At 51.0% G+C, this 19069-nt stretch overlaps 1 protein-coding gene across 1 annotated transcript in view; it reads left to right on the top strand.

The window, feature by feature from the left end:
• The first annotated feature begins 661 nt into the window (after window positions 1–661).
• Window positions 662–19069, top strand: part of LOC117008243 (cartilage oligomeric matrix protein) — a 29748-nt gene continuing 11340 nt past the window's right edge. Inside the window, 12 exon segments of the mRNA XM_033081921.2 lie at window positions 662–667; window positions 2352–3050; window positions 3181–3232; window positions 6644–6724; window positions 6970–7055; window positions 7857–7908; window positions 8741–8913; window positions 12407–12544; window positions 13840–13917; window positions 15409–15576; window positions 17184–17288; window positions 18306–18413. Coding sequence (XP_032937812.1) covers window positions 662–667; window positions 2352–3050; window positions 3181–3232; window positions 6644–6724; window positions 6970–7055; window positions 7857–7908; window positions 8741–8913; window positions 12407–12544; window positions 13840–13917; window positions 15409–15576; window positions 17184–17288; window positions 18306–18413 — 1746 coding nt within the window.

Here is a 19069-nt window from a genome sequence, read left to right as displayed (position 1 = left end):
TGTCTCTTATCTTTAATAATAATAAAAATAATAAAAATAATAAAATAATAAAAATAATAAAAATAATAAAATAATAAAAATAATAAAAATAATTGGGGAAATTCCAAATTTTTTGGGGATGTGGGAATTTCTTCTTCACTTACTTCTCATTTAATGCTGGAAAATCCAGATAAAAATCTGGATAAAATCCAGATAAAAAATCTGATAAATCAGATTTCCCAGGACATCAGACGGGGAAAAAAAACACAAAACAATAATAATAATAATAATAATAATAATAATAATAATAATAATAATAATAATAATAATAATAATAATAATAATAATAATAATAATAATAATAATAATAATAATAATAATAATAACAATAATAATAATAACAATAATAATAATAACAGAAAATAAAATATAAACTAAATTTAAAAATAAAAAATAAAAATAATATATAAAAATAATATATTAATAATAATGATAATGACATGGGTTGATTTATCCACAAATGGTAAATTTGGGGAAATTCCAAATTTTTGGGGATGTGGGACAGGGAATTTCTCCTTCACTCATTTCTCATTTATTGCTGGAAAATTCAGATTATAAATCAGATTTCTCAGGACATCAGGGGGGAAAAAATCACAAAATCTTATATTTAATAATGATAATAATGATGGTAATGATGATGATAATTATGACGATAATGATAATATATAATAAATAATAATAGTAATAACTATTATAATAAAAATAAATAAATAAAATAAAAATAAAAATATAATAAATAAATAAAATAAAAAAAACAAAAAATAAATAAATAAAAATACTACTACTAATAATAATAATGACAGGGGTTTGATTTGTCCACAAATGCTAAAAATTGGGAAAATTCCAAAGTTTGGATCCCAAATCCTCCAGTCCCTGAGTCCAAATTTCACTGATCCAAATTCCTTCATTTCCAGTGGGAATTTACTAAAAAAAAGAAAAAAAAGTGAAAATCCACCAATAAAAAAGTGAAACTCCACCAATTGCAGCATTCCTGGGCCTCCAAAGTGGGAATATTTTGTTTATTTTGTTTATTTTGGGGCCTGCCTGGGCCCAGGGCTCACCACAAGGAGCATGGGAGGTCTGAGGTAAAAACAGGAAAAAAAAAATTAAATTAAAAAATAAAAAAAATCTCATTTTTCTGGAAATCTCCCAAATTCCTGCTGCTCCCACATTTTCAACACTGAGCTTTTATTCTTTTATTTCCTGGGCTTTCCCAGGTTTTTTTTTTTATTTTTTATTTTTTAATTTCCATTCCCAAACTCTGGGAATGTTCCAGCAGGGATTTGTCTCAAAGCCAAACTCGCACCTGGAATTTTTCTTGGAATTTGGGAGATTCTTGGAAAGTTTTTCCAGTTTTTCCTCAGCTGGTGCAGTGGGAATTTTTCATTTCTTTCTGTGTTTCCTGATAGAGACAAAAACCTGAAATTTTCACTTTTTTCTTCAAAATAAAAAAGAAAAAAGGATTTTGGAGTTTCTTCAAATGGGAAAAATGGAAAAATATGGGAAAAAATGGGGGGAAAATGGAAATAAATGGGAAAAAATGGAAAAAATATTGGAAAAAAATGGGAAAGAAAGGAAAGGAAAGGAAAGGAAAGGAAAGGAAAGGAAAGGAAAGGAAAGGAAAGGAAAGGAAAGGAAAGGAAAGGAAAGGAAAGGAAAGGAAAGGAAAGGAAAGGAAAGGAAGGAAAGGAAAGGAAAGGAAAGGAAAGGAAAAAAAGAAAATAAAAAAAAAGGAAAGGAGAAAAAAAAAAGAAAATAAAAAAAAGAAAGGAGAAAAAAAAAGAAAATAAAAAAAAGAAAAGGGAAAAAAGGAAAGGAAAAAGGAAAAAAAGGAAAAAAAAAATCTGGAATTCCCTCCAAAGTGAAAAAAAAAAATAGAGAGAATTCTGGAATTTCTGCCCTATTTCAGCACCGAAAAAAACGACAAAAAAAGCAATTTGTGCTGCCGTGCTGATGAGTTTCTCACATTGTTTACTTCCAGCTGGCGGTGCAGGGGCAGCCAGCAGTGACGTCCCGGCCCGGAGAGCAGCGAGGGAAGGAATGCGGAGCATAAATAGCAAAGGGTGAATGGGGAGCGGCGGCACGGGCAGCGCCGGAGCCCCCGCGGGAACCGTTGCCCCCCGAGACCCCCGGGAACCCCGGGACCCCTGAGCTTCCAGAGACCCCCGAGCCTGAGAGAACCCCCGGGACCCCCGAGCTTCCAGAGACCCCCGAGCCTGAGAGACCCCCGGGACCCCTGAGCTTCCAGAGCCTGCAGAGACCCCCGAGCCTGCTGAGACCCCAGAGACCCCCGGGAACTCCGATCCTGAGAGACCCCCGGGAGCCCCGAGACCCCTGAACCTGCAGAGACCCCCGACCTTCCAGAGCCTGTAGAGACCCCCGAGCCTTCAGAGACTCCCGAGCCCCCTGAACTTCCAGAGCCCCCAAAGCTTCCAGAGACCCCGGGAACCCCGAGACCCCCGAGCCTGAGAGACTCCCGGGATCCCGAGCTACCAGAGACCCCTGAGCTTCCAGAGCCTGCAGAGACCCCCGAGCCCGCAGAGACCACAGAGACCCCCGAGCTTGCAGAGCCTGCAGAGACCCCAGAGCCTCCAGAGCCCCCTGAACTTCCAGAGCCTCCAGAGACCCCCGAGCTCCCTGAGCCTCCAGAGCCCCCTGAGCTTCCAGAGACCCCAGAGCCCGCAGAGACCCCCGAGCCCCCTGAGCCTGCAGAGACCCCCGAGCTTCCAGAGCTTCCAGAACCTCCAGAGCTTCCAGAGACCCCCGAGCCCCCCAAACTTCCAGAGCTCCCCAAGCTTCCAGAGCCTCCAGAACCGCCAGAGCTTCCAGAGACCCCCGAGCTCCCTGAGCCTGCAGAGACCCCCGAGCCCCCAGGCTTCCAGAGCTTCCAGAGCCTCCAGAATCTCCAGGGCTTCCAGAGACCCCCGAGACCCCCAGGCTTCCAGAGCCCTCCGAGCTTCCAGAGACCCTCGAGCTTCCAGAGCCCCCCTCAAGCTCTCAGAGCCCCCAGAGCACCCCGAGCCCCCAGAGCTCTCAGAGCCCCCCAAGCCCCCCCGAGGTCTCAGAGCCCCACCGAGCTCTCAGAGCCCCCCGGAGCCCCCCGAGCTCTCAGAGCCCCCCAGCCCCGCCATGGTCCCGGCGCTGCTGCTGCTGCTGCTCTGCCCCCTGTGCTGGGGCCAGCAGAGACGCATCGGTAAGGGGGGTGCTGGGCTGACGTGCTTAACTCGGGGTTCATGGTGTTTAACTGGGATTTAACCCTGATTTAATGTGCTTTCACTCTGATTTAACCCTGATTTAATGATGCTTTCACTCTGATTTAACCCTGATTTAATGATGCTTTAACTCTGATTTAACCCTGATTTAATGATGCTTTAACTCGGAATTCATGCTGCTTTCACTCGGATTTAACCCTGATTTAATGATGCTTTAACTCGGATTTAACCCTGATTTAATGATGCTTTAACTCTGATTTAACCCTGATTTAATGCTGCTTTAACTCTGATTTAACCCTGATTTAATGATGCTTTAACTCGAGGTTCATGCTGCTTTCACTCGGATTTCACTCTGATTTCAGTCGGATTTAGTGCTGATTTAACTCTGATTTCATTCAGGTTTAACCCTGATTTAACTCTGATTTCATTCAGATTTAACCCTGATTTAATGTTGATTTAACTTGGAGTTCATGCTGCTTTAACTCTGATTTCACTCTGATTTAATGTTGATTTAACTCGGATTTAACTCTGATTTCATTCAGGTTTAACCCTGGTTTAACCCTGATTTAACTCTGATTTCATTCTGGTTTAACCCTGATTTAATGCTGATTTAACTCGGATTTAACTCTGATTTCATTCAGGTTTAACCCTGATTTAATGCTGATTTAATTCTGATTTAACTCGGATTTAACTCAAAATTCATTCTGATTTAACTCAGATTAATCTCTGATTTAACCCTGATTTAACTCTGATTTAACCCTGATTTAGCTCTGATTTTATTCTGATTTAACTCTGCTAAACCCACAACAAACTCTGATTTAATCCTGATTTATCTCTGATTTAGCCCTGATTTATCTCTAATTTAACCCTGATTTATCTCTGATTTAAACCTGATTTAATCCTGCTTTATCTCCAATTTCTCTCTGATTTAACCCTGATTTATCTCTAATTTAACCCTGATTTATCTCTGATTTAATCCTGCTTTATCTCCAATTTCTCTCTGATTTAACCCTGATTATCTCTGATTTAACCCTGATTTATCTCTGATTTAAACCTGGTTTATCTCTGATTTAACCCTGATTTAATCCTGCTTTATCTCTAATTTATCTCTGATTTAACCCTGATTTATCTCAATTTAGCCCTGATTTAAACCTGGTTTATCTCTGATTTATCTCCAGTTTCTCTCTGATTTAACCCTGATCCAATTCTGATTTTTGGAGGGGTTTTTTTAGGCTGCTCTGAAAATCCTGAGGGGTTCAAGGGGTTAAAGAGGGGGAGGATGTTTCATCTGGAGCCTGAAAATCCTGAGGGGTTTTGTAGGAAAACTCCAAATTCTCCATGGGATTTATTCCCCAATTTTCCTCTTGAAAGATGAAACTTTTTTAAAAGAAAATATTTATTGAAAATCCCCTGGATGAGCTGATCCTCACTCTCCAGAATTCCTGATTTTCCCCTGGAGCTGATGCTGGCCCCCAGAATTCCCAATTTTCCACGGGATGAGCTGATCCTGGTCCCCAGAATTCCTGAATTTCCCTGGATGAGCCCACCCTGCCCCCCAGAATTCCCAATTTTCCCTGGATGAGCTGATCTTCACTCTCTAGAATTCCTGAATTTCCCCTGGAGCTGATCCTCACTCTCCAGAATTCCTGATTTTTCCCTGGATGGGCCCATCCTGATCCTCCAGAATTCCTGATTTTCCCCTGGATGGGCCCATCCTGATCCTCCAGAATTCCTGATTTTCCATTGGAGCTGATCCTCACTCTCCAGCATTCCCAATTTCCCCTGGAGCCCATCCCAATCCTCCAGAATTCTCAATTTTCCCTGGGATGAGCTGATCCTCTCTCCAGAATTCCCAATTTCCCCTGCATGAGCCCCTCCTGCCCTCCAGAATTCCAAATTTTCCCTGGAGCCCATCCCAATCTCCCAGAATTCCCAGTTTTCTGCAGGATGAGCCCATCCCAACCCTCCAGAATTCCCAATTTCCCCTGGAGCCCATCCTGGCCCTCCAGAATTCCCAGTTTTCCCTGGGATGAACTGATCCTGCCCCCAGAATTCCCAATTTTCCCCTGGAGCCCATCCCAACCCTCCAGAATTCCCTGATCCTGCCCCCCTCAGAATTTCTGATTTTCTCCAGGATGAGCCCATCCCAATCCTCCAAAATTCCCAATTTTGCCTGGAGCCCATCCCAACCCTCCAGAATTCCCAATTTTCCCTGGGATGAGTCCACCCTGCTCCCCAGAATTCCAAATTTTCCCCTGCAGCCCATCCTGCCCCTCAGGGTTCCAAATTTTCTCTTGGAGCTGATCCTGCCCCCCAGAATTCCTGAATTTCCCCTGGAGCTGATCCTCACACTCCAGAATTCCTGATTTTTCCCTGGATGGGCCCATCCTGATCCTCCAGAATTCCTGATTTTCCCCTGGATGTGCTCATCCCAACTCCCCAGAATTCCCAATTTCCCCTGGAGCTCATCCCAACCCCCCAGAATTCCCAATTTTCCTTGGGATGAGCCCATCCCAAACCCTCCAGAATTCCCAATTTTCCCCTGGATGAGCTGATCCTCACTCTCTAGAATTCCTGATTTTCCTTTGGAGCTGATCCTCACCCTCCAGAATTCCCAATTTTCCCTGGGATGAGCTGATCCTGGTCCCCAGAATTCCCGATTTAATCCAGGATGAGCCCATCCCAATCCTCCAGAATTCCCAGTTTTCCCCTGGAGCCCATCCTGCCCCCCAGAATTCCCAATTTTCCCTGGAGCCCATCCCAACCCTCCAGAATTCCCAATTTTCCCTGGGATGAGCCCATCCTGCCCCCCAGAATTCCCAATTTCCCCTTGGATGAGCCCATCCCAATCCCCCAGAATTCCTGATTTTTCCCTGGATGGGCCCATCCTAATCCTCCAGAATTCCTGATTTTCCTTTGGAGCTGATTCTCACTCTCCAGAATTCCCAATTTTCCCTGGATGAGCCCACCCTGCCCCCCAGAATTCCCATTTTTCCTTGGATGACCCCATTCCAACCCTCCAGAATTCCCGATTTTCCCTGGGATGAGCCCATCCTAGTCCTCCAGAATTCCCAGTTTTCCCTGGGATGAGCTGATCCTCACACTCCAGAATTTCTGATTTTTCCCCTGAATGAGCCCATCCTGGTTCTCCAGAATTCCTGATTTTCCTTTGGAGCTCATCCTGCCCCCCAGAATTCCCAATTTTTCCTTGGATGACCCCATTCCAACTCCCCAGAATTCCCAATTTTCCCTTGGATGACCCCATTCCAACTCCCCAGAATTCCCAATTTTCCCTTGGATGACCCCATTCCAACTCCCCAGAATTCCCAATTTCCCCTGGAGCTCATCCCAACCCCCCAGAATTCCCATTTCCCGTCCTTTGTCCCCCCAAGATCCCAGCCGGCCGCTCCAAACCTCGTCCCCCCGCAGAGACCCCTCCTCGAGCAGGAGCCCCGGGAATGCCGTGGGAACAGGTGAGAGGAGCTCCCCACTCGGAATTCCAGCCTGGAATTCGGGATTTGCTGCTTTGGGCACCAAAATCCCACCCAAATTCCCGAGTTGGAATTTTAGGGAGCTGCTCCCTGCACAATTCCATCCCCAAAATCCCAGAAAAACTCCGTGGGGTTGGAGGCTGAATCCTGGATGTTCAATCATTTAATTGGGGTCACAAACCTAAAATCCTCTGGGATTTTCCCAACAATTTTGGGGTTTTTTTTAGGAGGAGAAGTCGGGCCTGAAATGCTGCAGGAAATGAGGGAAACCAACCGGGTGCTGCTGGAAGTTCGGGATTTGTTGAAGCAGCAGGTGGGTGAAAAATTCCCAATTCCCGATTTCGTGAGAACTGGGAATTCTCTGGAATTGGGGAATTCCTTCCTGGGATTAATTCCTGATTTCCTGAGCTCTGGGAATTCTGAGGAATTGGGGAATTCCTTCCTGGGATTAATTCCTGATTTTCTGAGAACTGGGAGTTCTCTGGGATTGGGGAATTGCTACCTGGTCCTAATTCTCGATTTCCTGAGCTCTGGGAATTCTCTGGAATTGGGGAATCACTTTCTGGGCTTAATTCCCAATTTTCTGAGGTTTGGGAATTCTCTGGAACTGGGGAATTCCTTCCTGGGATTAATTCCTGATTTCCTGAGCTCTGGGAATGCTCTGATTTTTCTGGAATTGAGGAATCGCTTCCTGGGCCTAATTCCTGATTTTCTGAGGTTTGGGAATTCTCTGGAATTGGGGAATTGCTTTTTGGTAATAATTCCTGAATTTCTGAGGTCTGGGAATTCTCTGGAACTGAGGAATCGCTTCCTGGGTTTAATTCCCAATTTTCTGAAGTCTGGGAATTCTCTGAAATTGGGGAATTGCTTCCTGGGCCTAATTCCTGATTTTCAGATGATTGGGAATTCTCTGGAACTGAGGAATTGCTTCCTGGGTTTAATTCCCAATTTCCTGAGGTTTGGGAATTCCCTGGAATTGGGGAATTCCTTCTTGGGTCTAATTTTCCCGATTTTCTGAGGTCTGGGAATTCTCTGGAATTGAGGAATTGTTTCCTGGGCCTAATTCCCAATTCCCTGATGAAATCCAAACCCCCTGTCCTGCTGTTCCCTGCAGATCAAGGAGATCACGTTCCTGAAGAACACGGTGATGGAGTGCGACGCCTGCGGTGAGTGGGGCTGTGCCGCTGCCCTGGGGTGCAGGGACATTCCAGGTGTGGGATCACAGCTATTCCTGGTTATTCCCAGTATTTGGGATGGGTTTTTTCAGCCCCAGCTGGGGGATCACAGTTATTCCTGATTATTCCCAATATTTGGGATGGGTTTTTCAGCCCCCAGGTTGTTCTCAGCGACATTCCAGCTGGGGGATCACAGTTATCCCTGGTTATTCCCAATATTTGGGTGGCTCTGGGACATCCCATGGTGGCTCTGGGACACCCCATGGTGGCTCTGGGACACTCCAAAGCTGAGCTGGTGGCTCTGGGACACAACAGGTTGTGCTGGTGGCTGTGGGACACCCTGTGGTGGCTCTGGTTGCTTTGGGACACCCCAGGTTGTCCCGGTGGTCCCAGATGGCTCTGGGACACCCCATGGTGACTTGGGGACACGCCAGGTTATTCTGGTGGCTCTGGGACACCCCGTGGTGGCTCTGGGACACCCCAGGTGGCTCTGGTTGCTTTGGGACACCGCAGGTTGTCCCGGTGGCTCTAGACACGCCAGGTGACTCTGGTGGCTTTGGGACACCCTGTGGTGACTCTGGGACACCCCATGGTGGCTTTGGGACACCCCAGGTTGTCCTGGTGGCTCTGTGACATCTCATGGTGGCTCTGGGACACCCCATGGTGGCTCTGGTTGCTTTGGGACACTCCAGGTTGTTCTGGTGGCTCTGGGACACCCCAGGTTGTCCCTCTGGCTCTGTGACACCTCGTGGTGGCTCTGGGACACGCCAGGTTGTCCCGCTGGCCCTGTGACACCGCCCTCACCCGCTGTCCTGTCCCGCAGGGATGCGGCCGGAGGTGACGGGCCCGGTGATCACCATGACCCAGTTCAGTCGCTGCGTGCCCAACCCCTGCTTCCCCGGGGTGCCCTGCACCGAGAGCGGCGGCGGCTTCCGCTGCGGGCCCTGCCCGGCGGGCTACACGGGGAATGGCACCCACTGCAGCGATGTCAATGAGGTAATAACAACCCAAATCATAAACCTTAACCTTAACCCAAATCATAAACCCTAACCCTGACCCCAATCATAAACCCTAACCCTGCCCGGCGGGCTACACGGGCAACGGCACCCACTGCAGCGATGTCAACGAGGTAATAACAACCCAAATCCTAAACCCTGACCCCAATCCTAAACCCTAACTCTAACCCCAATCCTAAACTCTAACCCTGACCCCAATCCTAACCCTAACCCTGCCCCACGGGCTACACTGGGAATGGCACCCACTGCAGTGATGTCAATGAGGTAACAACAACCCAAATCCTAAACCCTGACCCCAATCCTAAACCTTAACCCTGACCTAAATCATAAACCCTAACCCTGACCCTGCCCAGTGGGCTACACCGGCAACGGCACCCACTGCAGCGATGTCAATGAGGTAACACCCCAAATCCTAAACCCTAACCCTGACCCCAATCCTAAACCCTGACCCTGACGCCAATCCTAACCCCTAACCCTGCCCAGCGGGCTACACTGGGAATGGCACCCACTGCAGTGACATCAACGAGGTAATAACAGCTCTGAGACCCCACCCCAAATCATAAACCCTAACCCCAATCCTAAACCCTAACCCTAACCCTGCCCGGTGGGCTACACCGGGAACGGCACTCCCTGCAGCGATGTCAATGAGGTAACAGCCCAAATCCTAAACCCTAACCCAAATCCTAAACCCTAACCCTGACCCCAACCCTACACCGGGAGCAGCACCCACTGCAGTGATGTCAATGAGATAACAGCCCTGAGACCCCACCCTAAATCCTAAACCCTAACCCCAATCCTAAACCCTGACCCTGCCCGGCGGGCTACACCGGGAACAGCACCCACTGCAGTGATGTCAATGAGATAACAGCCTAAATCCCAGCCTGGAACCCTGACCCAAATCCTAAACCCTAACCCTGACCCAAATCATAAACCTTACCCTAACCCTAACCCTGACACCAATCCTAAACCCTAACCCTGACCCCAATCCTAACCCTGCCCAGCGGGCTACACCAGCAACGGCACTCACTGCAGCGATGTCAATGAGATAACAGCCAAAATCCTAAACCCTAACCTAAATCCTAAACCCTAACCTAAATCCTAAACCCTAACCCTGACCCCAACCCTACACCGGCAACAGCACTCACTGCAGCGATGTCAACGAGGTAATAACAACCCAAATCCCAGCCTGGAACCCATCCCAAATCATAAACCCTAACCCTGACCCCAATCCTAACCCTAACCCTGCCCGGCGGGCTACACCGGGAACGGCACCCACTGCAGCGATGTCAATGAGGTAATAACAGCTCTGAGATCCCACCCCAAATCATAAATCCTAACCCTGACCCCAGTCCTAAACCTTAACCTTAACCCCAATCCTAAACCCTGACCCTGCCCCATGGGCTACACCGGGAATGGCACCCACTGCAGCGATGTCAATGAGGTAATAACATCCCAGATCCTAAACCCTAACCCCAATCCTAAACCCTAACCCTGACCCTAATCCTAAACCCTAACCCTGACCCAAATCATAAACCCTAATCCTAACCCTGCCCAGCGGGCTACACCAGGAATGGCACCCACTGCAGTGATGTCAACGGGGTAATAACAACCCAAATCCCAGCCTGGAACTCACCCCAAATCATAAACTCTAACCCTAACCCAAATCCTAAACCCTGACCCCAGTCCTAAACCCTAACTCTGCCCCGCGGGCTACACGGGAACAGCACCCGCTGCAGTGATGTCAACGAGGTAACAACAGCTCTGAGACCCCACCCCAAATCCCAGCCTGAATCCCACCCCAAATCCTAAACACTCTGGGCCAGTTCAGAACCCACCCCAAATCTTAAACCCTAACCCACAGCATGGCCCCAAATCCCAAACACCCCCAGGGCCAGCCTGGAATCCTCAGCACTGGCCCTATTTCCTTGGGATTTGCCTTGTGGCCATCTGGGGAAGCCTTGCAGTCCCTGCAGCTGCTGGAATTCTGTGCCTGGCAGACTGGAATTCCTGCAGATTCTGGAATTCCTGCAGACTCTGGAATTCTGTGCCTGGCAGACTCTGGAATTCCTTCAGATTCTGGAATTCCTGCAGACTCTGGAATTCTATGCCTGGTAGACTCTGGAATTCCTGCAGACTGGAATTCCTGCAGTCTCTGGAATTCCTGCAGACTCAGGAATTCTGTGCCTGACAGACTCTGGAATTCCTACAGTCTCTGGAATTCTGTGCCTGGCAGACTCTGGAATTCCTGCAGACTCTGGAATCCCTTCAAACTCAGGAATTTTGTACCTGGCAGACTCTGAAATTCTGTGCCTGGCAGACTCTGGAATTCCTGCTGTCTCTGGAATTCCTACAGACTCTGGAATTCTGTGCCTGGCAGACCAGAATTCCTGCAGACTCTGGAATTCTGTGCCTGGCAGACTCTGGAATTCCTACAGACTCTGGAATTCCTGCAGACTCTGGAATTCTGTGCCTGGCAGACTCTGGAATTCCTGCAGACTGGAATTCCTGCAGACTCTGGAATCCCTTCAAACTCAGGAATTCTGTGCCTGGCAGACTCGAATTCCTGCAGATTCTGGAACTCCTGCAGACTCTGGAATCCTGTGCCTTTCCCTCCCCCAGGAGGGTTTTTTAGGGCCAGTCCAGTCAGGATTTCTCCCAACAAAATCAGTGCTGAGGTTTGTGCCGCACGGGGAGGGGAGTTTGGAGCAGCAGAGCAGCCTCCTTTGCTGAGGAGTTGTTGGAGATAAGATTTATGAGGTGTGGAATGGGATCAAACACGTCCCAAATAATCCTTGAAACAGCAAATCTTAACCACAGGGCTTTGTTCCTGCCCCTAAATCAAACCTTGCTGGGCAGATAATGTGCATTTTTTAAGGAAATTTTATTTTTTTTTAAGTAAATGTGGCATTCCACCAATTTTAATCTCTGTGTGTGTGCAAAGCTCTGCTCATCCATGGATTTTTTTTTTTTTGTGGGGCTCCTGAGTTCTGTTCTTGTCCTGAACTTGATTATCCCACCCTTGCAGAGCCTCAATTGCATTTCAGTTTAAAAACCTGCTCCGTGGGAGATTTTGGGATTGTCAACCCAAAATCTGGGATCCACTGCATTCCTGTGATTCCTCTGCCAGCACAGAGCACAAAAATCCAGGGGGAATAACCAAGTGCTGGAGGAAGCAAAGCACTGGGAGCGATTTTGGAAGGAGAGTGGTGAACTGAGCGTTGTGTTTCAAGGCCAGGGTGAGGAATTGTCCCATCCCCTGGACTCTGAGGATTCCAGGGAGGAAAAGCAGAATCAGGAGCAGCTCCCTGCTCTTCAGGGCTATCCCAGAGCTGGAAACGCTTTTATTTCACTGTACAAACTGAGGAAACCTCTTTGCTGTTTTAATCTTCCTTTCAAACCCAAACCCCCCAGGAGCTGGCCCAGGGCTGGAGGTGCCCCCTGGCACAGCCCTGAGCTCCCTGTTGTTGTTTCAGTGCAATGCCAACCCCTGCTTCCCCAAAGTCCAGTGCATCAACACCAACCCCGGCTTCCGCTGCGACCCCTGCCCGCCCGGCTTCACGGGCCAGCTGCTGGAGGGGCTGGGACTGGCCTTTGCCAGGGCCAACAAACAGGTGAGAGCAGCTTCTGGAATGTTCTGTGTGCCTCACAGCTGGGGGTTCTGTCCCCTCTGCAGCTGGGAGTCAAAGGGGAAAAAAAAAGGGAGGGGAATGGGAGGTGATGATCTCAAGGGATTCCTGGCTGGGAGGGAATTCCCATCCCTGGAAGGGCTTGGAGCACTCTGGGATTGTGGAAAGTGTCCCTGGGGGTGGGAATGGGATGATTCTCAATCCCTTTTTTGGGGTTCTGTGATTCCATGTGTTGCTGGGAATGGGATGATTCCCAATCCTTTTTTTGGGGGATTCTGTGATTCCATGTGTTGGTGGGAATGGGATGATTCAAGGTCCCTCCTAATCCTTATTTTTTGGGATTCTGTGATTCCAAGTGTTGGTTGGAATGGGATGATTCCAAATCCCTTTTTTTTGGGGTTCTGTGATCCATGTGTTGGTGGGAATGGGATGATTCCCAATCCTTTATTTGGGGTTCTGTGATTCCATGTGTTGGTGGGAATGGGATGATTCCCAATCCCTTTATTTGGGGATTCTGTGATTCCATGTCTTGGTGGGAATGGGATGATTCCCAATCCATTTTTTTGGGATTCTGTGATTCCATGTGTTGGTGGGAATGGGATGATTCCCAATCCCTTTTTTGGGGGGTTCTGTGATTCCATGTGTTGGTGGGAATGGGATGATTCAAGGTCCCTCCCAATCCCTTTTTTTGGGATTCTGTGTTGGTGGGAATGCAGGGAGAGGAGAGTGCCCAGGATGGGAACCTGATCCCCCAAGTGGGGCTGGACAGAGCATCCCAAAAACCTCTGGGGCTGTGGGGCCTTCCAGGGGATGGGAATGGGAAATGGGAATGGGGATGGGAATGGGAATGGGATTGGGAATTGGAATGGGATTGGGAATTGGAATCCTTCCTGCTGGGACACAGAAAAGTTCCTGCAGCTGCTGCCACCCCCTCCTGGCTTCCCTGACAGCTCCAGACAGATTAAAAATCCCAACAGCCCGGCCTGATTGGGGTTTTTAGGGATAATTGTCCCACTCGTGGCTCTGGGAATTTGGGATGCAGCCATGGAGCTCCCAAATCCACGGAGCCCCTTCCACAGCAGGACATCCCAGCAGCTGAGCTCAGCTCTGATCCCAGCTGGAATCCTGCTGGGATCTGCCCCAAGCCTGGCAGCAGGAAAACTTCCCAGTCCTGGCTTTGAGAGAGGTGCCAGGGCTCTGTTCCTGCTCCTGGCCCTGCCCAAATCCTGGGATTTTGGGGCTGGAGTGAAGGTGAAGGTGTGTCCTATTCTCCTGGGCAGGTGTGCACCGACATCAACGAGTGTGAGACTGGAGCTGCCAGGAATTGTGTCCCCAACTCCATCTGCATCAACACCCGGGTAAATCCTGGGGGGTGGGGGTGGATCCAGGGCTGGAGCCCCTCTGGAGCCCGGCTGGGAGAGGGGAGGGAAGGATCCAGGGACAGCTCAGAGCCCCTTCCCGAGCCTGAAGGGGCTCCAGGAGAGCTGGGGAGGGGTTTGGGATAAAGGATGGAATTCCAGGACACAGGGAATGGCTCCCACTGCCACTGGGGCTGGGATTTGGGAATTGGGAATTGTTCCCTGGGAGGAAAGAGAAGCCCCAGGGAAACCTTGGAGCCACTTCCAGGAGTTGAAGGGGCTCCAGGAGAGCTGGGGAGGGATTTGGGATTTGGGATTTGGGATGGAGGGACAGGACACAGGGAATGGCTCCCACTGCCACTGGGGCTGGGATTTGGGAATTGTTCCCTGGGAGGATTCAAAGCCAGGATGGAAAGAGAAGCTCCAGGGAAAGCTTGGAGCTGTTTCCAGAGCTTGAAGGGACTCCAGGAGAGCTGGGGAGGGATTTGGGATGAGGGGTGGAGGGACAGGACACAGGGAATGGCTCCCACTGCCACTGGGGCTGGGATTTGGGAATTGGGAATTGTTCCCTGGGAGGATTCAAAGCCAGGATGGAAAGAGAAGCTCCAGGAAAACCTTGGAGCCACTTCCAGGAGCTAAAGGGGCTCCAGGAGAGCTGGGGAGGGATTTGGGATAAGGATTGGGATTGCAGGACACAGGGAATGGATTTGGGATGGGAATCTGGGTGGGATTTTAGGAAGGAATTCCTGCCTGGGAGGATTCAAGGCCAGGCTGCAAAGAGAAGCTCCAGGAAAACCTTGGAGCCACCTCCAGAGCCTGAAGGGGCTCCAGGAGAGCTGGAGAAGGATTTGGGATGAGGGGTGGAGGGACAGGACACAGGGAATGGATTTAAACTGGAAAAGAGGAATTTGGGTGGGATATTAGGAAGGAATTCCTGGCTGGGATGGAATTCCCAGAGCAGCTGTGGCTGCCCCTGGATCTCTGGAATGTCCAAAAATTGAAGGCAAATCCCAGAGAAACCTTGGAGCTGTTTCCAGAGCCTGAAGGGGCTCCAGGAGAGCTGGGGAGGGATTTGGGATTTGGGATGGAGGGACAGGACACAGGGAATGGATTTAAACTGGAAAAGAGGAATTTGGGTGGGATATTAGGAAGGAATTCCTGGCTGGGATGGAATTCCCAGAGCAGCTGTGGCTGCCCCTGGATCCCTGGAATGTCCAAAAATTGAAGGCAAGTCCCAGAGAAACCTTGGAGCTGTTTCCAGAGCCTGAAGGGGCTCCAGGAGAGCTGGGGAGGGATTTGGGATTTGGGATGGAGGGACAGGACACAGGGAATGGCTCCAAACCGGGAAAGGGGAATCTGGGTGCGATTTTGGGAAGGAATTCCTGGCTGGGATGGATTCCCACAGATTCCCTGGATCCCTGCGATGGTGGGAGGTGTCCCCAGGGAGAGATTTGCCGGGATTTGCCTTCGATTTGCCCTTTTCCCCCGCAGGGATCCTACAAGTGCGGGGCCTGCAAGCCGGGCTTTGTGGGGGATCAGATCAGCGGCTGCAGGAGCCAGGCGGCCCCGGGGACACGGCGCTGCCCCAACGGCGACATCAGCCCGTGCCACGAGAAGGCGGAGTGCATCGTGGAGAGGGACGGCTCGCTGTCCTGCCAGGTGTGCGGCACGGGGATGGCCCCGCCCGGCGACACCGGGGGCTGGTGTCACCCCATAGACACCGGGGGCTGGTGTCACCCCATAGACACTGGGGGCTGGTGTCACCCCATAGAGACTGGGGGCTGGTGTCACCCCATAGACACTGGGGTCTGGTGTCACCACAGCGACACTGAGGGCTGGTGTCACCCTATAGACACTGGGGGCTGGTGTCACCCCATAGACACTGGGGTCTGGTGTCACCACAGCGACACTGAGGGCTGGTGTCACCCCATAGACACTGGGGGCTGGTGTCATCCCATAGACACTGGGGGCTGGTGTCACCAGAGTGACACTGGGGGCTGGTGTCACCCCATAGAGATTGGGGTTTGGTGCCACCCCATAGAGATTGGGGTCTGGTGTCACCACAGCGACACTGGGGGCTGGTGTCACCACAGCGAGACTGGAGTCTGGTGTCACCCTACAGACACTGGGGGCTGGTGTGACCCCATAGAGACTGGGGGCTGGTGTCACCCCATAGACACTGGGGGCTGGTGTCACCCCATAGACACTGGGGGCTGGTGTCACCCCATAGAGACTGGGGTCTGGTGTCACCACAGCGACACTGGGGTCTGGTGTCACCCCATAGACACTGGGGGCTGGTGTCACCCCATATTGATTGGGGTCTGGTGTCACCCCATAGAGATTGGGGTCTGATCCCAGCCCAGTGAGACTGGGGTCTGCTCTGACCCTTCCAAGATTGGGGTGTGGTGCCACCCTCCTGTAATTGGGGTCTGGTCTGACCCTTCCAAGACTGGGGTCTGATCCCCCCGCATCGAGACTGGGGTCTGGTCTGACCCTGCCGAGATTGGGGCCTGGTGCCACCCTATTGACATTGGGATCTGATCCCATCCTGTCAAGATTGGGGTCTGGTCTGACCCTCCAGAGACTGAGGTCTTGTGCCACCCTCCTGTGAGATTTGGGTCGGGTCTGACCCTTCTGTGATTGGGGTCTGGTCCCAAACTCCTGTGATTGGGGTCGGGTCTGACCCTCCTGTGATTGGGGTCTGGTCCCATCCTCCTGTGATTGGGATCTGGTGCCACCGTCCCGAGCCTGGGGTCTGGTGCCACTCTCCTGTGAGATTTGGGTCAGGTCCGACCCCTACCCCGGGATTTGGGTCTGCTCCGACCCCACAACATTTGGGGTCTGCTCCTGTTCCCCCACTTTGGGGTCCGATCCAGCCTCTCCCGCACTTTGGGCTCGGCTCTGATCCGAACTCTCCGGGCTCGGGGTGGCTCTGCCCGCTCCCGGTCCCTCATCCCGGGTGTGCCACTGCCCTCTCCTGGAGATCGCCCATCCCAAACCACATCCCCATCCCCGAGCTCCTCCTGGACCGCTCCCGACCCGCTCCTGCTTTTTGGGGTTTTGCTTTTCCCTGCCAATCTGGGCACGGAATTCCCTGGATCTGAGCGGGGAGAACCCACCGAGCATCCTCAGAGCCAGCAGAGCCACATCGCATCTGTGAAATCCCGAAATATTTCCCTGCGGGGTTTCACATCCCTGCATTTGCAGCGTTTCTCTTGCCAATCCCTTGAATTTTGGGCTGATTTTGTGCCTGTTCCGTGTTCCAGTGCCTCGTGGGCTGGGCAGGGAACGGCTACGTGTGCGGGAAGGACACGGACATCGACGGCGTGCCCGACGAGAAGCAGCGCTGCTCCGACAAGAAATGCCGCAAGGTGAGAGCGGCCCCGGGAAATTCGGGAATTCCGTCCCAGGACGGGCTCCGGGAAATTCGGGAATTCCATCCCAGGAGCCTCGGGAAATTCGGGAATTCCATCCCAGGACGGGCTCTGGGAAATTCGGGAATTCCATCCCAGGACGGGCTGCTCCGGGAAATTCGGGAATTCCATCCCAGGGGGAGCTGCTCCAGGAAATTCGGGAATTCTATCCCAGGACGGGCTGCTCCGGGAAATTCGGGAATTCTATCCCAGGGGGGGCTGCTCCGGGAAATTCGGGAATTCCATCCTAGGGGGAGCTGCTCCAGCCTCGGGAAATTCGGGAATTCCATCCCAGGACGGGCTCTGGGAAATTCGGGAATTCTATCCCAGGACGGGCTCTGGGAAATTCGGGAATTCCATCCCAGGACAGGCGGCTCCTGGAAATTCGGGAATTCCATCCCAGGACGGGCGGTTCCGGGAAATTCGGGAATTCCATCCCAGGACGGGCGGCTCCAGCCTCGGGAAATTCGGGAATTCCATCCCAGGACGGGCTGCTCCGGGAAATTCGGGAATTCCATCCCAGGGGGGGCTCTGGGAAATTCGGGAATTCTATCCCAGGACGGGCTCTGGGAAATTCGGGAATTCCATCCCAGGGGGGGCGGCTCCTGGAAATTCGGGAATTCCATCCCAGGACGGGCTCTGGGAAATTCGGGAATTCCATCCCAGGGGGGGGCGGCTCCTGGAAATTCGGGAATTCCATCCCAGGACGGGCTCTGGGAAATTCGGGAATTCCATCCCAGGGGGGGCGGCTCCTGGAAATTCGGGAATTCCATCCCAGGACGGGCTCTGGGCAATTCGGGAATTCCATCCCAGGACGGGCGGCCCCGGGAAATTCGGGAATTCCATCCCAGGACGGGCTCCGGGAAATTCGGGAATTCCATCCCAGGACGGGCTGCTCCAGCCTCGGGAAATTCGGGAATTCCATCCCAGGACGGCTCCAGGGTGTCCCTCAGCTCCGTGTCTCTGTCCCGGCAGGATAACTGCGTCACTGTCCCCAACTCCGGCCAGGAGGACGCGGACCGGGACGGCATCGGGGACGCCTGCGATGATGATGCCGATGGGGACGGGATCCCGAACGCGGAGGTTCGGGGATGCCGGGGGGGTTCGGGGGTCCCGCTGGGAATTCAGGGGTCCCGGTGGGAATTCAGAGATCTCAGTGAGAATTCAGAAGCCCCAGTGGGAATTCAGGGGTCCCAGTGGGAATTTAGAAATCCCAGTAGGAATTCAGGAGTCTCAGTGGGAATTCAGAGATCCCAGTGAGAGTTCAGCAGTCCCAGTGGAAATTCATAAGCCCCAGTGGGAATTCAAAGATCCCAGCAGGAATTAAGAAACCCCAGTAGGAATTCAGAGGTCCCAGTGGAAATTCAGGAGTCCCAATGGGAATTCAGGAGTCTCAGTGTGAATTCAGAGATCCCAGTAAGAATTCAGAAGCCCCAGCAGGAATTCAGAGATCCCAGTGGGAATTCAGAAGCTCCAGTAGGAATTAAGAAACCCCGGTGGGAATTCAAAGGTCCCAGTGGGAATGTAGAAAAGCCCAGTGAGAATTTAAAGGCCCCAGTGGGAATTCAGAAGCCCCAGTGGGAACTTAGAAAGCCCAGTAGGAATTCAGGAGTCTCAGTGGGAATTCAGAGATCCCAGTAAGAGTTCAGCAGTCCCAGTGGAAATTCAGAAGCCCCAATAGGAATTCAAAGATCCCAATAGGAATTAAGAAACCCCAGTAGGAATTCAGAGGTCCCAGT

This window comes from Catharus ustulatus, chromosome 29 (genome assembly GCF_009819885.2).
Source record: "Catharus ustulatus isolate bCatUst1 chromosome 29, bCatUst1.pri.v2, whole genome shotgun sequence".
Classification (NCBI taxonomy): Eukaryota; Metazoa; Chordata; class Aves; order Passeriformes; family Turdidae; genus Catharus; species Catharus ustulatus.
Note: the sequence above shows the minus strand (reverse complement) of the source record. Positions and strands in the feature narration are given on the sequence as shown.